This window comes from Pleurodeles waltl, chromosome 3_1 (assembly GCF_031143425.1).
Source record: "Pleurodeles waltl isolate 20211129_DDA chromosome 3_1, aPleWal1.hap1.20221129, whole genome shotgun sequence".
Taxonomy (NCBI): Eukaryota; Metazoa; Chordata; class Amphibia; order Caudata; family Salamandridae; genus Pleurodeles; species Pleurodeles waltl.
The window spans coordinates 777,255,213-777,276,127 of record NC_090440.1 but is presented as its reverse complement, the minus strand read 5'-3'; the positions used below and the strand labels follow the sequence as shown (position 1 = coordinate 777,276,127).

Genomic DNA, 20,915 nt, shown 5'->3' with positions numbered 1-20,915 from the left:
GTAGCTCTCCTTTTCGAGTGATGAGGGGACGATCGGTGGGGACTAAATTGATTCCTTCTTGGCTTCAAGAGTGGGTTGCATCTGGTGGATGCAAGACTTCTGTACCCTCTCAGCACAAGCATGGATTGAGGGTTGGAGATTGGGTCAAAGTCAAGTCTGGTAGACTGAAGGGGGGTGTTTCTAAATTTAGGGGGCCGTTTTGTGTGAGGAAGGTGGGAAAATTTCATGTTGAGTTCGAAGGAGGAGAGAAGTGGAATGTGAGGAATGTAGCCTTGTACCAGAGGGGTGGTGAGTGTGATTTAAGTCGGGGGGAGGAAGAATGTTCTAGCTCTTTCTTCTGGGGAGGAGAGGAAGTGTCTACTTCTGGTGTAAGGCATGGTTCTGGTCATGAAACTGAGGGGTGTGAGTCACAAGGTACCAGTGCAAATCAAGAGGGGAAGAATCAAACAAATGTTGCTGTTCGTGAACAACCGATGAGGACTCGGAAATGTCCTAATTATTTGAAGGATTATATAATGATGTAACAACTGGTTTGCCATAGATGTTCTCTGTTTTTCTTATGTGTTCTCTTTTTATAATTACAATATAAGTTTTCTTAGCATCCTTTATTAGTTATTTAATGTGAAGGGAAGAGGATAATGTTATGTGTGTGTATTCTTAGCGCGTTCCTGCGAACGCAAGCGTCTGAACATTCGGGAGTTGGCAGTTGAACCTGTGCTCTCCGGAGTGGCTGGACGCTAGGTCGCGCTGGTAATAAAGCTGTCTTTCAAGCTTGTTTATGCTGTGGACTTTATAGCTTTCATTCACCACAGGGCAATAACACTTGTTTTGCTATTCTATATTCCCCCAAGTCTCCCGATAAAAATGACACCTCACTTGTGTGGGTAGGCCTAGCGCCTGCGACAGGAAATGCCCCAAAACACAATGTGGACACATCCCATTTTTTTGACAGAAAACAGAGCTGTTTTTTGCAAAGTGTCTACCTGTAGATTTTGGCCTCTAGCTCAGCCGGCACCTAGGGAAACCTACCATCCCTGTGCATTTTTAAAAACTAGAGACCTAGGGGAATCCAAGATGGGGTGACTTGTGGGGCTCTGACCAGGTTCTGTTACCCAGAATCCTTTGCAAACCTCAAAATGTGGCTAAAAAAACACGTTTTCCTCTCTTTTCGGTGACAGAAAGTTCTGGAATCTTAGAGGAGCCACAAATTTCCTTCCACCCAGCGTTCCCCCAAGTGTCCCGATAAAAATGATACCTCACTTGTGTGGGTAGGCCTAGCGCCCGCGACAGGAAATGCCCCAAAACACAACGTGGACACATCCCATTTTATGACAGAAAACAGAACTGTTTTTTGCAAAGTGCCTACCTGTAGATTTTGGCCTCTAGCTCAGCCGGCACCTAGGGAAACCTACCAAACCTGTGGATTTTTGAAAACTAGGGACCTAGGGGAATCCAAGATGGGGTGACTTGTGGGGCTCTGACCAGGTTCTGTTACCCAGAATCCTTTGCAAACCTCAAAACGTGGCTAAAAAAACACGTTTTCCTCACATTTCAGTGACAGAAAGTTCTGAAATCTGAGAGGAGCCACAAATTTCCTTCCACTCATCGTTCCCCCAAGTCTCCCAATAAAAATTATACCTCACTTGTGTGGGTAGGCCCAGCGCCCGCGACAGGAAATGCCCCAAAACACAACGTGGACACATCCCATTTTTTGACCGAAAACAGAGCTGTTTTTTGCAAAGTGCCTACCTGTAGATTTTGGCCTCTAGCTCAGCCGGCACATAGGGAAACCTACCAAACCTGTGCATTTTTGAAAACTAGAGACCTAGGGAAATCCAAGATGGGGTGACTTGTGGGGCTCTGACCAGGTTATGTTACCCAGAATCCTTTGCAAACCTCAAAACATGGCTAAAAAAACACGTTTTCCTCACATTTCAGTGACAGGAAGTTCTGAAATCTGAGAGGAGCCACAAATTTCCTTCCACCCAGCGTTCCCCCAAGTCTCCCGATAAAAATGATACCTCACTTGTGTGGGTAGGCCTAGCACCCGTGACAGGAAATGCCCCAAAACACAACGTGGACACATCCCATTTTTTGACAGAAAACAGAGCTGTTTTTTGCAAAGTGCCTACCTGTAAATTTTGGCCTCTAGGGAAACCTACCAAACATGTGCATTTTTGAAAACTAGAGACCTAGGGGAATCCATGATGGGGTGACTTGTGGGGCTCTGACCAGGTTCTGTTACCCAGAATCCTTTGCAAACCTCAAAATGTAGCTAAAAAAACACGTTTTCCTCACATTTCAGTGACAGAAAGTTCTGAAATCTGAGAGGAGCCACAAATTTTCTTCCACCCAGCGTTCCCTCAAGTCTCCCAATAAAAATGATACTGCACTTGTGTGGGTAGGCCTAGTGCCCGCAACAGGAAGTGCCCCAAAACACAACGTGGACACATCACATTTTTTCATAGAAAACAGTGCCTACCTGTGGATTTTGGCCTCTAGCTCAGCCGGCACCTGGGGAAACCTAGCAAACCAGCGCATTTTTGAAAACTAGAAACCCAGGGGAATCCAAGATGGGGTGACTTGTGGGGCTCTGACCAGGTTCTGTTACCCAGAATCCTTTGCAAAACATCAAAATTTGGCCAAAAAAACACTTTTTCCTCTCATTTCGGTGACAGAAAGTTCTGGAATCTGAGACGAACCACAAATTTCCTTCCACCCAGCATTCCCCCAAGTCTCCCGATAAAAACGGTACCTCACTTGTGTGGGTAGGCCTGGTGCCCGTGACAGGAATAGATCACACAACGGTCAATGTTGGTCCTTACATGAGGCAGCTGTTGACCCTGGGGTGATCCATTCCTGACGCAGGCACTAGGTGTAGGCACTCAAGTGGGGTAGTGTTTTTATCAGGACAGGTGAGGAGTCACTGGGTGGTAGGAATTTTGTGGATCCCAGCATATTCCTGTAGTTTGTGTGACAGAAATGCGAGAAAAATTGAGTTTTTATTCAACATTTCAGCTTTGCAGGGTATTCTGTGTAAGAAAACGTTGGGGAATCCACACAAGTCACACCTCTGTGGACTCCCCCGAATGTCTAGTTTCCAGAAATGTTTCGGTTTAGTGAGTTTCTCTCTATGGCAGCCGAACCCAGGACCAAAAACACAGGTGCCTGCCTTACAAAACCAGTTTGTTTTGCCATAGATAATTTTGATGTCTCCTCAAATACGATTTGGGCGGTGGAATTTAGGGCTGAACTAAATTGGGGAGCTCCCAAGAGAGCACTCTCTCTCTCTCTCTGCTTGCCACCGCATTCACCTGCTCTCTGGGTTGGGCTAACCCACTATTACCCAGTTGCACAGACTGCTTGCGAAGGGACTGCAGGACTGTCCTCATCACCTCCCTCATAATGTACTGGAAGAGGAGTTATCGAATGGGACTCCTCCGACTGAAAAATCACTCTCAGAGTCTGCGCCATTGTCCTATCCCTCAGATGCTGTCTCAGTATCTGATGTCTCAGTCTCTGATCCTATGTCAGAGCTGTCCTCTATAACCCGAGTGCCGGCAGCAGTCATCCATCAAGATGCCATCTCTGCTATTGGCTAAACTGTTGCTCTAAAACACTAGCCTACGTAGACAGTCACAAAATCGATGGTGTGTGTGAGATACGTGCAACAGTAGAGGCCACCTTACCTGCGCTTCTTCCCTCAATCAGCACGTTCTTTCAAGACACTCAAAAAACACCTTGTCACATACCATTCGTCACAGTCTTTAGCACCTCCTGCGCCCACTCCAACAATCATTATTGGTGCTCCCACTCCCTCCTCCTCGGATTCCCTCATTACCACCCAGCAAGCTGCAACTGCAAGACAACTGGTGGCAAATATATATATATATGAGAGCGAAACACGTGTCAGGGGTTGCTTTTACTCATTTCAGGTTGGCTTGGATGGTATTTTATCAGTCCAAAGCTGTAATACTGTGCCTGGAGTGGTAAATGGCTTTTGTCATTTTACAGCTCGGCAAGGTTGATACTGTGTCAAACCTACGCTTAAAGACTTTGCTGTATAAATGGCAAAAGACTTTGTCACTATCTAGCTCGGCGTGGATAGCACTTTGCTGATCCAATGCTTAAATACTTTGCTAGATAAACAGACATTTGAGGTGAGCAAATCTAGAGTGTCGCTGGTGTTGCAGGGTGCTCCTTAGTAGAGCTGCTCTCCACCTAAACTTGGGAACTACCCAGAGTTCTCTATTCTCTTTTTTGCATAATTTATGCGTCACTCTGACCCTGAAAGGGATTTGTTTTGACTTATACTGGGTGCTCCCTTGTGTCTGGACAAAGCTAAACCTCTCTGATGAGCTCTAATGAGAGCGAAACACGTGTCAGGGGTTGCTTTTACTCATTTCAGGTTGGCTTGGATGGTATTTTATCAGTCCAAAGCTGTAATACTGTGCCTGGAGTGGTAAATGGCTTTTGTCATTTTACAGCTCGGCAAGGTTGATACTGTGTCAAACCTACGCTTAAAGACTTTGCTGTATAAATGGCAAAAGACTTTGTCACTATCTAGCTCGGCGTGGATAGCACTTTGCTGATCCAATGCTTAAATACTTTGCTAGATAAACAGACATTTGAGGTGAGCAAATCTAGAGTGTCGCTGGTGTTGCAGGGTGCTCCTTAGTAGAGCTGCTCTCCACCTAAACTTGGGAACTACCCAGAGTTCTCTATTCTCTTTTTTGCATAATTTATGCGTCACTCTAACCCTGAAAGGGATTTGTTTTGACTTATACTGGGTGCTCCCTTGTGTCTGGACAAAGCTAAACCTCTCTGATGAGCTCTTATGAGAGCGAAACACGTGTCAGGGGTTGCTTTTACTCATTTCAGGTTGGCTTGGATGGTATTTTATCAGTCCAAAGCTGTAATACTGTGCCTGGAGTGGTAAATGGCTTTTGTCATTTTACAGCTCGGCAAGGTTGATACTGTGTCAAACCTACGCTTAAAGACTTTGCTGTATAAATGGCAAAAGACTTTGTCACTATCTAGCTCGGCGTGGATAGCACTTTGCTGATCCAATGCTTAAATACTTTGCTAGATAAACAGACATTTGAGGTGAGCAAATCTAGAGTGTCGCTGGTGTTGCAGGGTGCTCCTTAGTAGAGCTGCTCTCCACCTAAACTTGGGAACTACCCAGAGTTCTCTATTCTCTTTTTTGCATAATTTATGCGTCACTCTAACCCTGAAAGGGATTTGTTTTGACTTATACTGGGTGCTCCCTTGTGTCTGGACAAAGCTAAACCTCTCTGATGAGCTCTAATGAGAGCGAAACACATGTCAGGGGTTGCTTTTACTCATTTCAGGTTGGCTTGGATGGTATTTTATCAGTCCAAAGCTGTAATACTGTGCCTGGAGTGGTAAATGGCTTTTGTCATTTTACAGCTCGGCAAGGTTGATACTGTGTCAAACCTACGCTTAAAGACTTTGCTGTATAAATGGCAAAAGACTTTGTCACTATCTAGCTCGGCGTGGATAGCACTTTGCTGATCCAATGCTTAAATACTTTGCTAGATAAACAGACATTTGAGGTGAGCAAATCTAGAGTGTCGCTGGTGTTGCAGGGTGCTCCTTAGTAGAGCTGCTCTCCACCTAAACTTGGGAACTACCCAGAGTTCTCTATTCTCTTTTTTGCATAATTTATGCGTCACTCTAACCCTGAAAGGGATTTGTTTTGACTTATACTGGGTGCTCCCTTGTGTCTGGACAAAGCTAAACCTCTCTGATGAGCTCTAATGAGAGCGAAACACGTGTCAGGGGTTGCTTTTACTCATTTCAGGTTGGCTTGGATGGTATTTTATCAGTCCAAAGCTGTAATACTGTGCCTGGAGTGGTAAATGGCTTTTGTCATTTTACAGCTCGGCAAGGTTGATACTGTGTCAAACCTACGCTTAAAGACTTTGCTGTATAAATGGCAAAAGACTTTGTCACTATCTAGCTCGGCGTGGATAGCACTTTGCTGATCCAATGCTTAAATACTTTGCTAGATAAACAGACATTTGAGGTGAGCAAATCTAGAGTGTCGCTGGTGTTGCAGGGTGCTCCTTAGTAGAGCTGCTCTCCACCTAAACTTGGGAACTACCCAGAGTTCTCTATTCTCTTTTTTGCATAATTTATGCGTCACTCTAACCCTGAAAGGGATTTGTTTTGACTTATACTGGGTGCTCCCTTGTGTCTGGACAAAGCTAAACCTCTCTGATGAGCTCTAATGAGAGCGAAACACGTGTCAGGGGTTGCTTTTACTCATTTCAGGTTGGCTTGGATGGTATTTTATCAGTCCAAAGCTGTAATACTGTGCCTGGAGTGGTAAATGGCTTTTGTCATTTTACAGCTCGGCAAGGTTGATACTGTGTCAAACCTACGCTTAAAGACTTTGCTGTATAAATGGCAAAAGACTTTGTCACTATCTAGCTCGGCGTGGATAGCACTTTGCTGATCCAATGCTTAAATACTTTGCTAGATAAACAGACATTTGAGGTGAGCAAATCTAGAGTGTCGCTGGTGTTGCAGGGTGCTCCTTAGTAGAGCTGCTCTCCACCTAAACTTGGGAACTACCCAGAGTTCTCTATTCTCTTTTTTGCATATATATATATATATATATATATATATATATATATATATATATCACTTTTATATGTGGGTCTGGTTTTCCTGGGGGCCGATCGCAGCCCCCAGGGAAACCACACACATATTGACAAAAGTGATATATATATATATATATATATATATCTCTATATACATATCTATCTACATAGATATATCTATAGATAGATCTATATATATATAGATACATATATCTATATATATATCTATAGATCTATCTATAGATATATCCATGTACATAGATATATCTACATAGATATATATATCTATAAATATAGATCTATATATATATGTTGTATAACTCTGTAAGAAGGGCCAAGGAAGAAGACCGTGAAGGTTGAAACGCGTTGCCCTATGTTCTTTTTTATGGATTTTTGAAATAAATGAAGGCCATTGTTTTGCAAGGAGTGCCAGATTTTGAATTGTTTTTGGCGTGGATATATATATATATATATATATATATATATATATATATATATATATATATTTTTTTTTTTTTAGTTGTTGTATGGTTTCCTTGGGTGCCAAAATGGCCCCCAGGGAAACCCTACAACAACTAAAAAAAATATTGCCCCCACAGGGGGTCGCCCTGCCCACGGGCGACCCTCGGTCCATTTGATTTTATTTATTTAGAAAAAAAATCAAAATTTTCCCCCTTTTGCGATCGCGACCCCCCCCCCCCCCAGGGGGCACCTACCTTTTTAAACAAAAAAATATGCCCCCGGGGAGGGTGTGGCCCTTTTTCCGAGGGGGCCGACCCCCCCAAGTGAAATCCCATCTTACACATCACGTCTAGTGATGTTTCCTGGCCCCCGATCGCAGCTGTGCTGCGATCGGGGGCCAGGAAACAGTTTCAGAAAGCCTCGTAAGAAAGGGGAGACTCTCCCCTTTCTTACGAGGCCTTCCCGAACGTGGGGAAGGCCGTTTTCCCCATTGGAGCAGGAAGCGGCCGCAAGGGTGCTTCCTGCTCCGATGGGTAAATCCACTTTGTTACGTCAGCGCGCCTCGTGGCGCGCTGACGTCACAAAGGGGCGGGTGGGGGGGAGGCACAGAAGCTTCCGTGTCTCCCTGGGATATAAAAAAATATATATATAAATCCTCGGGTGCGACGCACCCGAGGATTTATTAACCCCCTCCCTGGTGTCGGCCACTGGTCGTGACCCGCACCAGGGAGGTAGTGCGGGCGTCGGCCAGTGGCCAACGCCCGCAGTGAAGGGGTTAAACATACACTGCACCCTGTCCATGGGACTACCTGGGGCCTACCTCAGGGGTGTCTTACATGTAAGAAAAGGGAAGGTTTAGGCCTGGCAAGTGGGTACACTTGCCAAGTCGGATTGGCAGTTTGAAACTGCACACGCTGACACTGCAGTGGCAGGTCTGAGCCATGTTTACAGGGCTACTAATGTGGGTGGCCCAACCAGTGCTGCAGGCCCACTAGTAGCATTTGATTTACAGGCCCTGGGCGCCTCTAGTGCACTGTACTAGGGACTTACCAGTAAATCAAATATGCAAATCATGGAAAGCCAATTTTATACACATTTTATATAGGAACACTTAAAGTGCCCAGAGTAACAAAAACAGCAAAAACAGAGTCTGGCACACATCAACAACCTGGCAAAAAGTTGGGGGAGACCACGCCAAGGATGCCAAGTCTAACAGTCACTATAACTGTAATACAAAATGGAGTTCAAGTAGCTGGAATATGACCTTCCCTGGCAGCTGAGGTAAGTAAAAAATGCTTTTAAATGTATTTTGTGTGTTGGTTTGCGGGGTGTGTGTTTACGTGAGAGCCAGAGTGCCTAAGCACATGTGTGTGTGAGAAAGGGAAGGTCAAAGGCTGTGTGATGTCATTTCCGCTACCCCTTACACTTTGATGAATTGACATTCATGGCTGACCCTTAGCAGCCACCATCTCAATATCTGTTGGTCTGTGACCACAGCTCATTATTCCCTGCAAGAACTGTAAGCAATTTGGATAACACAAGCTGCACCACAGCCCTTTTCACTCTGTATCATTTTGACACATGTCATCAATGTCAATTTGGAACCTCAGGTGATTAGCCAGTAATGCTGCAGCTTTCAGTTGTGTCTATCTTTGTATATAGTTATGACATCACAGGAAATAACCCAGTTTATAAAGCTTTCATGGTGGTAGAAGACATGAGCGTGAATTCACCAAAATGCCAGGGGTAGCAGAAGTGATATCACGTGCCCTTTGACCTTCAGTTTCACTCACATACACAAGCTTACACATACACACATTCATACACAAAAACACACACCCTCAAGCACGCACATAACATGGATTTAAAAGCAACTTGTACTTACCTCTCCTGCCAGTGAGCACTTTAGTCCAGTTAATTGTACTCCATTTTTTTATAAACTAATAGTGAATAATTAAACATTATTTCCTATTAGTGTATTTAAAAAAAATCTCTTTATGACCTCATGTGGTCCAGAATAGGACCAGCATCAGAAAGATTCTCTTGGTGGGACATTATGAATTGCTTCCGAGGAGCATATTTGTGTCAGGGCCCCAAAAACTCTGATGAGCCACCTTGGGCTCCAGGACCAGAGCCTGATGCTTCAGGGATCTTTGGCCTTTCAGTAGTATTGATGGGGGTTGGGGAGAGGGGGGCTAAGGTAAGACTGAAACATTAATGCTGCTGTTACATATCTCTTCCAGGTATGATCCATACAGCAAAGTGTTCTCCCGCGAGTATTACGACCATGAGGCCATGCGCAGTGCACAGAAGGATGCCATCGCTGCTGCCACCACTGCCAAGACCTGGGGTCTCATCCTCGGCACGCTTGGACGTCAGGGATCCCCGCAGATTATGGAAGTACGTTTTTTGCAAGTATTAATATAGATTCTGGATATGTATATGTGAATGCTAATTCATTAAATAACCTGTAACAAATGGAGCCCTCAACCTGAATCCAGGGGTTGCAAAGACAGTGCCAGGGGTCACAAAGGGCAAGCCAGGGGTTGCAGCTGCGACCCCTGGCGACCCTTAAATGACATCCATTAGTAGAAGGGGTGCAGTGGAGGAGCTGTGATAAGAAGTTGTCCTGGAACACAGCCCACGCAGCAAGACCCACAATGCCTTTGTTCTCCGTAAAGCAGGCGATCGTTTTGGGCTCTCTCTTAAAATGCTGTTCTTATAACATGATTGGTTCACATAGCTTGTCCTAGGTCTTGGTCCTCTCATGTGCGCAAGAGACACATGAATGCTATGTGAACTTAAACCCTCCTGGTTGCTCTGAAAACAGTGAAAAAACATCTAAGTTGTGGATTAGAGATTCATGTCAGACATATTTTGAGGGGTGAGAGTTTTTCTTCCAAAATATTTTGTGACCTGTTATGAAAGAATCATACTCTAGAGCCGCTTGTATATGTTGTTATGCAGATTAAATTTCACTAAAGCTATGAATACACAAAGGTAGCAACGTGTTTTCGAAAGTGTAGGTTCGACATACCACTTACTTGTCTCATTCTAAATATTTACAATATTTTTCCTTGGCTTCAATTTATAAAGTTCTACTTATTGGTGTTATACTAATTGGAGGATATATATTTATACTGGACAAATAACCATGCAGTTTGCAATCCCAAGCTTTCTAATGATATTTAACGCACTGGGAAAACTTAGCATTTGTAAGCCTTTACTCCCAGCTTACTCCCATTTTATTTCCACTTACCTTTGCAAGCACACTATAAACGACAAGATGTTAAAAATCTTTCCTGCATGTCAAATGTATTGACCTTGATCAAAACCATAATCCATTACATAGTGGACACAGAATTGATTTTTGTATTACTGTAACTATTTTGTAATTATTATTAAATATGTCACCAAAACTGGCAACATATATGAGGCAGAATGTTTAATTCATACTTAAAATACATTAGTATACTTTAATAACAAATATTCTATGGTATACTTACACTGATGGCAAATATTCTAACATAACAGAGAGAGAAGACATTATTAAAAGAAGAAGAATATTGATGATTTAAACTGCCTCTAAATGTGCAGCAAGAGTTTACATACCTGTTCGTAAGACTAACACCAACAACAACAATAATAATAATGATAATAATCATTTACGTAGCGCTTAATACCACCATTTTTTAAATGTCTTATTACTGAAAGTAACACATGTTGCTACTATTTAATTTAACAATATTCGAAATATACACTTCAGAAGTATGACATTTTGGACTGGACGGTCAAAGGTCCATGTCAAACATTTAGCTCGCTGAGCTATCTTTCCAGGAAGTAGCCTGCCTTATAAGATAATTCTTTGACCTTCTTGTATAGTATCTTTAGACTCGTGGGTCAATGCTTTTAATAACATACACAAATTACAAGTGACGATTAAGGGAAACATTATTTTCTTCCTCAAAGTGAATATTAGTCCACACATGTAGACATCCTGCTACAACATCACTTGTAGATAAAAGTGCTATTTAATGCATTTTCATAAATATATATTTTAGCGATTCAAGTAACCTACTTCTAGGGGTATGTTCCATGCCATGTACACATGGCTCTTGAATTCGTCCATCCAAACTTCAGCCACTCGTAAGGCATTTCTCCGGACATGTGCTGTGAGGTCTTCTGTATACGGTTTGTGAGCTCTCTCAATGTGAGCAATTCTAGCGCAAGGTAAAACCTCAACGCTTCCTCCACACTGCCAGACCTAAAATCCACAACACAAATTTGAAATTGTAGTATTTTCATCAAATCAAATTAGTGTATCAATGTTAAACCTACTAACAATTCAAATGTCAAAACGAACTTCCAACAGTCTAGAAATATGCCCAATGTTCACCATGCCTGAACCTAACATTCTTCTCAGGATCAATTTGAAAATATCGTGGCCTAAAGGACAAGTACAGATGCATTATCAAATGATCACTAGCATCACCAAGTAGGAGACTCAACAGCCATTCCAAAAGTGAGGTACACTGTAAGGAATATCACCCCAGCAGTTTGAGACCCATTTGCAGATCTAAAAAAGACACTAAGCACTGGCACTACTACATAGGAAATGTGAAACTGGTGCCGAATGGATTTGTCAATAGGTTGATGAGTTTTTCCTTCAACAGTCACTTAAACCACATGCTGAAGAAATTCTTCTACTTTTTGGCCATTCTGTATGAGTATTAAGTTTTGAAATATTTTGGTCTGATCATATTTTTAGCCTTGAACTGTGTTCAACAGGCTTTGTTATGAAGACCTGATATATCACTATCACTCAAGAACTGCTTCCTAGCATAGTGATGAATCAGGTTCGGCATTTGAAAGTGCTTAGAAAGAGCAGAAGTGGTGAATAAAGCATTAATTAAAATAGAACTATTGAGACGTTCCTGTGCCTCTCCTTCCACAACCAGGCCAGTGCTTTCATCGAAATTACTCACATACCTGCTCTAAAAGAAAAGAGACGAAGAGAATGTAAATTGCTTCCTTAAAATGCATCTGCTAGTTTTATATTAAAAATATGATACTAGCAAAATATTTTAGTGGAGTTTCTCACAGTGAGTGAAATATTATTTTGTTTGGCCTGCACTCTGCTGTTCCCTCTAAACAGAATTTATTCTGCTGTTTGATTTACTTGGTAGATAGTGAGCATTAGAGCATTCTTCTACCTGACCTTTGATTATCTTTTGCACTTTGTTTCAACAAACTTCTCACACACTGGGTGTTGGGTGGACCAATTATGTTTCATAATAAGCAGTCTCTGACTGTAGGAAATTGGTTCACTCAGTTCTGTTTTCAGTGGTAGAGAGTATTTTATAAGAATAAAAACACGTTATTATTAACCTATAGAACTTGATTTGTATTTAAACATGGTTTTGAATTCAAAGTTTGCACAATAACATGGACTTGTCTGAACTGCTGACAAGGACAAACTATTTTTTCCTCTCTTTCCTTCCTTCTTTCCTTTTTGTTAGTTTTGACCTGTGTCATGGTTATAAGTATAACATTTATGATGCTAATGTTCCATGGCAATAAGTAAATGAAATCAGAGAGTGTTAAAGCTTTGTTTCTTCATCGTTTAATCTATGAAAATAATTAATGCAATGTTAAAGTAATCTTAAAAACTGTTTCTTTATAAATAGGCTCCGTTAGAAAGACTTGTGACTATGGAAGTGAAATTATTTCAAATTTGTATCATGCTTACCTTGACTGTTCTTTGCTTTAGAGGCATCAATTGGGAAAAAAATAACATGTCTCATTACTACTTTGGGTAATAGTTAAATGCATGGTGTGTTTAGAATGTTCTTACTTAAAACTTGCCATCTTGATGGAACCTCTCTAGTTTACATGAAGACATCAATCTCTGATTGGTCAGAGACAAATATTATCTATCCATGTTTTATCATATGTTGCAGTATATTATGCTATGAAAGCATGTTCTCAGACTACATAGAGAGAAGATTCAACTCTTTTCTCTGAGAGACTCTTTTCTTTAATAGATAGCAGTGAAGGACTGGAGGAGAGGCTACTGAGAGCACTCAGATTCTGACACATTCGGTTTTGTTTGATTTGCTGATGTGTCTTGGACTTATTCTGAGTCCCATTTTAATCTGCCTAAACTCATTGCTGAGAGATTCTACTGAAATCTCAGCGAGATAATATATTAGACAACTTGGGGCCAGATATACGAAGTCTTTTGCATGTCGCTAACTGCGAAAAACGCAGTTTGCGGCATGCAAAAGGCCGAACACGATACTCATCCCCAAATTGCGAGTTGGTACTGACTCGCAATTTGGGAATGCGACTCGCAAATAGGAAGGGGTGTTCCCTTCCTATTTGCGACTGCATCGTCATTCAGAGTTGCTTTGTGACCGCGAATGCGGTCGCAAACCAACTCGCAGTTACCACCAGTGTCACACTGGTGGTAACTCATTCGCAAAAGGGAAGAGGTCCCTATGGGACCCCTTCCCCTTTGTGAATGCCGAAAAAAATATTTTTTCAGAGCAGGCCTACTCTGAAAAAAACGAAACCAAATGGTTTCGGTTTAGTTTTCATTTTGCAGCTCGTTTTCCTTTAAGGCAACTTTACTGTCAGAGCAGTCACAGACATGGAGGTCTGCTGACTACAGCAGGCCACCATCCCTGTGAGTGCAGGGACTCGCTATGGGGTCGCAAACTGCGACCCACCTCATGAATATTGATGAGGTGGGTCTTTGCGACCCCATAGCGAGTCGCAGAAGGTGTCTGAGACACCTTTCTGCATCCAATTTTGCGAGTTGCAAATTGCGAGTCGGTCAGACTCGCAATTTGCAAGTCGCAAAATTGGAGTTTACTACATCTGGCCCTATATGTTTTCACATCAGAGACACAAGCTCTTTATGGGTTCTACTGAATTAAACTAGATTAGATTAGGGACTAGGGGCCCCTAATGTTTAAAACTTTTTTGTGTTCGTATATTCACAGAATCTGCACATTTAAAAACGCAAGAAGGTTTTTTTAAATGTGCAAAGTCCTTTTTGCCATTTGGTAAACTCTTACAGAAACGCAAATTGGGTTTGCGATTCGGAATTAGGAAGGGGCATGATTAGAGTGTCCCTTTATAATACCAAATCACAGTGGTATGCTTGAATGTTTTGCGGCCACAATGGATTAGCAAAACATTCACATTTTACCACCTACTTCAAGTAGATGGTAGCCCATTCACAAAATGGAATGGATCCCCAAGGGACCCCTTCCCTTGTCTGAATGTTTGTGTAACACTTTTAAGAGCAAGCAGTGGTCTCACTGCCTACTCTTAAAAAAAAGAATTTAAAACTTTTCTTTTTTGTTTGAAACATATCCCATTTTCCTATGAGTAGAAGTGCTGGATCTGTATATTCTTGAAGGCTCCCGATAGTCCTAAGGGGCTTTGTAAAAAATTAAGCTTCAACAGAGTTGGTAGCAGAGTGATGGTTAGACAATAAAAAATAAGTACCAACAAATTTAAAAAAGTGCCTTAAATAAGATAGATGCCCATTCCTCAAAGTCTGAGTTCAAAGATTAACAGAGTGCAGTTCCTGAAGTGGTTACTGGTTGCAGTTGCTGATTGCTGATTTTCCTGTTTTGGACGTGTGAGTATCAATAGGGTTATGCATTGCATATGTGATGACTACTATGATTTGTGATTGCATGTTAAACTGTGATTTATAAAAATGTTCTTGATATTGTATTGCTGATGCTTATGGGTTTTTGTTGAAGACGAGTATAAAGAGTTATCGGACTAAGAAGTAGTCCAAGATCCCATGATAAATAAACAAGAGTTGATTCATGATTTTCTTGTCTACTAATGATTTGAGGTGCAGATGGTGAGACCTAGTTGACTCATGACTGAGATAGGGACAGTAACAAATATGTTATGGTTGTACATTGAAATTTGACGGAAATGGATCAAAACATTGACACCTTGTATTTGAATTGTTTGCTATTTGTTGAAATTTAATTAAAAATCATGACATTTTTCAAAACTATTAGACGGTTAGTAAGAAGCGATGTATCTATTACAGTATGGGAGGATGAAGAAGCACCTCCTGAGCATACGCCAGCATATCATATGACGACTGAGGAAGGGTCACATACATGTGTATGGCTTTGTCAGTGGTGCAGGATCACTAAGAAGGAAGGTCCATTGCGTTTTTCAAGATGGGGTACATTTGAGAACTAATGACAAATTATGTGAATTAATTTGTGAAATGAAGCCACCTTCTAGACCTGGAAAGTTTGAAGCACTGTGCCACTCATTATGAGGGAAAGGCCTCCCGCCAAACTCCTGTGGTCAGGTTACTGTCAGTGCGGTCCCCTTCCCACTGGCCCTATTAAGATTTTTTCACTGGCCCAACGAGAAACAGCTCATAACATTGACGCCAATGTTGCTGTGTGTATAGTACACCAGCACCCATTGCGCTTTTTACTGTCTACAAAGCAGGCAGTAAAAAGCGTGACAGGGCTGGCCATGGGGGCCGCTGCACTGCTCATGCCAAGTGCATGGCCAGTGCAGGAGCCCCCATAGGCCCCCCGAACATCGACTCCGCCAGCCTTTACATGGCAGTGCTACCGCCATGTAAAAGCTGGCAGAGAGGTGACTCATAATCCCCAGTGCAGCGCTGCTTGCAGCACTGCCTGGTGGATCAGGCCTGCCAGCACCAACAGAACTGCCAGTGTAGGAGAAGTGGCAGTGCTGGAGGTCCGACCGTGGTGCAACCACCACGGTCATAATTGTGGATGTCAGACAGCCACATTGGTGGCAGTCTGACCGCCACCAAGGCCCTGGGGGTTTTAAGACCACCAGGGTCGTAATGAGGGGCTAAGTGTTTGGAAGAAATTGTCTCGCACTAGAGAGAGAGAGAAATACCAAAGACAAACAAAATGAGGAATAAGAAATGATGCAGATGGAATGTGTGATAGGCAACTGCAAAGGTGGAGAAAAAATAGAGTAGAAGGGACAAGACTATACGCTGTTATAACAAATGAGAGAAATGAGCAATCTGAAAAATATCAGAAGCCCAAATGGAAAAAAATTAAATCAGAGAAAGAAACAAGAGATGAAACAAAATCTGATACTGATACTGATTCTGGAGATTATATTTTAGATAACGTATTAGCTGCACATCCGTCATCATATGTGGCTCTGGTATCAAATCCTGATGCAATAGTAACTAATAAAGTGGCAGTGGCTACAGGTCCTGTGGATCTGAATGTATGTGATATTAAAAGGCAGTTACAAGTGACTCAACCTGTTGTTAACCAGCCTGTAGTGAATCAGTCAACTGTAGCACAGCCTGTTACAACACAGCCTGTTGTTCAGCAAGTAATCTCAAATGTTCCAGCTCAAGTGGGAACTGCTCAGGTACTGATGCCTAAAGGTGTTACTGCTTCTATAGTGACTGTACCAACACCCATTACTAGTGTACCTACAGTCCACTCACTAGAGACATGCTACAAACACACCAAGTGCCCGAGTACAGTAGCTCAAGGAGCTGTTGAAGGTACACCAGTGATAAGATATAATCCAACTTCACAAAATTCACAGATTGTTGTGTGGACAACACCACAAATGATACAGGCATTAGGAGAAGGAGGATAATTTGTTTTCAGGACACAAGCAGCACAGGGAGAGATGAACCTGTTTGAAGAAGGGATTTCCCCTCCATGGTTTGAGAAAGATGCTAGGAAGTGTACATAAATAGAGGACACAAAAAGACCAAGCACTAGTTCAGGTTCAGAGACTGAAAGACCATTGAATGTCTAAGATTAAAAATTGAATAAGAGGAAATAATTAGAGGGTGTTTGAACCTAGATCATGTAAATCATTAGGGCATCCTTTTTAATCATACCGGCAAGTGGCTCTATATACACACCAAAGAGCAAAGGAGAGAGAGGACAACCCTGTCTAGCCCCTCTAGTAATAGAAAACGGAGAGGTTAGACTCCCATTTATCAAAGCTCTTGCCGATGGGTTGGCATAAATACTTTTTACAGCCCCTAAAAATCTTGGCCCGAAGTTCAACTGTGCTAAAATATGATTTAAATAGCCCCAATTCACTCAGTGAAACGCCTTAGTGGCATCAAGAGTAATAACCACCAAAGGGAGACCCGATACTGATGCCATATCAATTGCCCCAATTAATTTGTGGGATAATTAATACATGTGCCTGTTTTTAAAAAAAACCCTTTTATCTTAATGAATCAGGGGCACAATACCTTCCCCTAATCTGCTGGCAAGTATACTTGTGAATATTTTATAATCATTATTCAATAGGGAAATTGGCCTGTATGATTCACAAAGCGAAGAATCTTTTCCAGGTTTTAATATGACAGTTATTATTGCTTCATTCAAAGACCCTGGTAATTGGGATTCTCCCTTCCAAATTGCGTTAAAAAGATCTTTGAGCAGAGGAGATAAAATACTACCTAGTTTTACATAGAACTTTGCAGGTAAGCCATCAGGGCCCGCTGCCTTCCCGTTTTTTTGCTTTAGAGATAGTCTGTACTATTTCTCCCTCCGAAAACTCCTCCTCCAAAAGAGACACCCCTTCCTCATTAAGTTTCCCTGACATTAATTCTTCTACTTTTGGCATCCCCTCTTCCACCACTTCTGGTAAATCTTCTTTATATAAAGCTTCAAAGAAGCCCTGGAATGCTCTTTGAATCGCAAAGGAGTCAGTTACAACCACCCCTGTGCCGGGGTCTCTTATCTCTGAAATCTGATTTCTTATAAGATCAGACTTTGTTTTCCACACCAATAGTTTCTCAGCGCATTCCCCATACTCAAAATTTGCGAATTTACTTGCCTCCCATTTCTCCCTTTCTCGCATCTCTATTAATGCTGAAAGGGCTGCTCGCATAGTCACCAATTCTAGCATAATTGAGTCTTCATTTCTTCCCCCCAAATAAGCCTCAACCAATTTTTTCTCCAAACTCTCTAGTTCTTTCTCAACATTCAGAATGCTTAATCTGTACTCCCTGTTTCTCCAGGCAGAGATGGAAATCAGAACCCCCCTAATAAAAGCTTTATATGAGTCCCACACCACATAGGGTGCTGCAGAGTTCCTTTCTTTGAAAAACCATCTAGTTTCCCTAGACAGGCATTCTACCACCTCCGTGTTGTTTAATAGGGAGCGATCTAACGTCCACCTCTTTACCGTCTGGAGTCCATCTTCCTTCAAGGTCACCATAACTGCGGCATGGTCAGATAAATGAGCAGGAATGTATTGTACATCCACCACACATGCCTTCAGAGTCTTAGCCAGTAGAAAATAATCTATCCTAGAGTGATGCCTGAACTTTTTATTATGGAAGGTGAAACTGCGCAAGCGACCATGTAAGTCTCTCCAAATATCAACCAAAGCATACTGATCCATCATCACTTTGGTATACGCCAAAGATTTTTGGCACCCACATGCCTTACTACCAGAAGACTTATCTAACGTGTAATTTAAAACCATATTAAAATCGCCTGCTATTATAATTGGATGCTGAGTTTCCAGAAGAAGATTACATATTTCCTGTAGAGAGGTCGTATCATCTACATTGGGTCCATAATAGGATACTAAAGTATAAATAGCCTGGTTAATCTTAACATCCGCCATGACCCATCTACATTTTGTGTCCAACTTGGTGCACATAATCAGGGCATTGGCAACTCTCTTGACCAAAATTACCACTCCATTTGAATGAGATGTATTATTAGAACAGGTCCATTGACTAATCCAAGTCAGAGGTTTAAAGATCTCCTGTACTTCCACAGACGTCAAGTGAGACTCCTGAATCATTATAATTTGTGCCAGGGAATCCTTAATACACTGCAGGATATAACTTCTCCTTGCCCTTACTCTCAACCCATTCACATTCCATGAGAGAATCTGGAAATTACCTGCAACCATCCCTCTTATATATTTTTCCAAAAGTAACAGGCATTCTAATAAACAGTATTATGGGTCGAACGATTTTACAATGAGGACATTTTTCCCTGTGCCCAATCCACCCCACTCCTATGAAAACCCCCCCCCCCACCTTCCCAACCCCCTCCCCAGTACCCTCCCTCTCACCACCCTGGGGAACCCCCACCCCCCATTTTCTTGGCTATCAAGCCATTTGGCGCTGCTAAACACCCACTGTGTCTATTAAAAAAAAAAAAATGGAACAGAAACAAATATCCCGGCATGATTTAGTTGTTCTTAAATTTCTCAAGTAGAGAATCTGCTTCGTGGATGTCCCGTAGATTATACATCCGATTTTCTCTTATCACTCTCAAAGTTGCTGGAAATTTTAATTGAACCGTGGCCCCCAACTTCCTAAACTCCTCTAGCCTCTTTCCAAGTTCCCATTGTCGATTGGAGGTCGTCTGCAATACATCAGATCTTATTACAAAAGAGAAACCACTTGCATTCAAAGTTCTGGTTTTCAATGCTGTAGAAATTATTTTTTCCTTAATAAAAGTTCACCAGTATTCTTCTTGGCTTAGCTGCGTTTGGTGATTTCTGAAAGGGGTCCCTATGAACCCTCTGTATATCTTGGGAGAGCAGATCCTCAGACCCCTCCCACACCCCGCATTGACTCAGGAGACCTACCACAAACATTTTAATATTATCTCCCTCAACCCGCTCCGGGACATTCATTACTTTAATGTTATTCCTCCTGGCGTTGTTTTCTAACACTTCCAGATACTCAGCGTTCTGATTTCCCGTAATCCTTAATGGTTCAATATAATTTGTATGTTTCTCCACTGTTTCATTAAGTTGAACCACTTGATTTTCCAGGATCTGAGTTCACTGCGCTAAAATATTCATCTTCGTCGCCAAAGCTTCACAGACCTCTTGGATCCCTTTCTGGTTATTCTGTGATACCAGGAATCCCTGCCTAACTTCCTTAGATAAAGAGTGCAGCAGGGATTCTAAAGATGGCTGGATATGCGTTGAGTTCGGCTCCGGTGGTGGGTCCTGCTGGGAACCCAAAGGATCTACTGTCATCCCCTCTAAAGTGTCATTACTTTGTTGCGTGGGAGTATCTTCTCCTATACCAGGAGGGGTCTGCTTCTGCGCTGGCACGCCTGTGCCTAATACCCCCCTTACTTAACGGGGTTGCAGATGAGGAAGAAAAATTGATCCCGCCCAAGTCTGCTTGCTCTCCCTCCTCACATTCAGACCATAAGATCTATTAGGAGTTGCGCCCGGAGAAGCATGGAGGGGGGATATATTAGAAGTGGCCATGATGTTGTCTGAGTTCTTGGCCTTAAAATATGCCCTCAATGAGGGGGTTATTCTCTGTTTAGGGAAGGCTGCTTTTTCCTCCCCTCAGGTTTCTTCTTTTGCTATGGCAGTGCTACCCCCTTTCTCCCAGCAAAACATCCATAGGGCTTTCGGGAGCACTGACAATATCCTTACTAACCTGACATGGGAATATATAAGAAGAGCCCCACTCCCTTAAAGTGTTAAAGTCCTCAGGCTCCACATGTCCCCCCCCTCCCAGTACCTGATCCACGTCGTTGTTACCTCAGTACAGGATCAGAGGTCCCGATGTTGAAGGAAGAGAGAGAGTCCCTTCTTCTTGCGCGTGGTAGCGGTTCACTAATTCCGCCTTCCATGCTGCCAGATCGTCTTGTGCTGCCCCTGCCTGCCTTGCCTCTGGTCACTCCCCTCAACGCGAACCTGGAGGTGAGAGCGCGGACTCTCCGAACTTCGAGAGCAGCGCGCTCCCAATTACCGCTGCCTTCCCTTACTGCAGCGGCTGCTGTTGCCGGCATC

At 42.5% G+C, this 20,915-nt stretch overlaps 1 protein-coding gene across 2 annotated transcripts in view; it reads right to left on the bottom strand.

Annotated features, from left to right (window-relative positions):
- GALNT18 (polypeptide N-acetylgalactosaminyltransferase 18) overlaps nucleotides 1–20,915 on the bottom strand; it is a 1,605,564-nt gene that overhangs the window by 384,510 nt on the left and 1,200,139 nt on the right. For both annotated transcript variants that reach the window (XM_069223602.1, XM_069223603.1), the window contains exon 7: nucleotides 11,173–11,358. In XM_069223602.1, coding sequence (XP_069079703.1) covers nucleotides 11,173–11,358 — 186 coding nt within the window. The remainder of the gene's footprint in view (nucleotides 1–11,172; nucleotides 11,359–20,915) is intronic.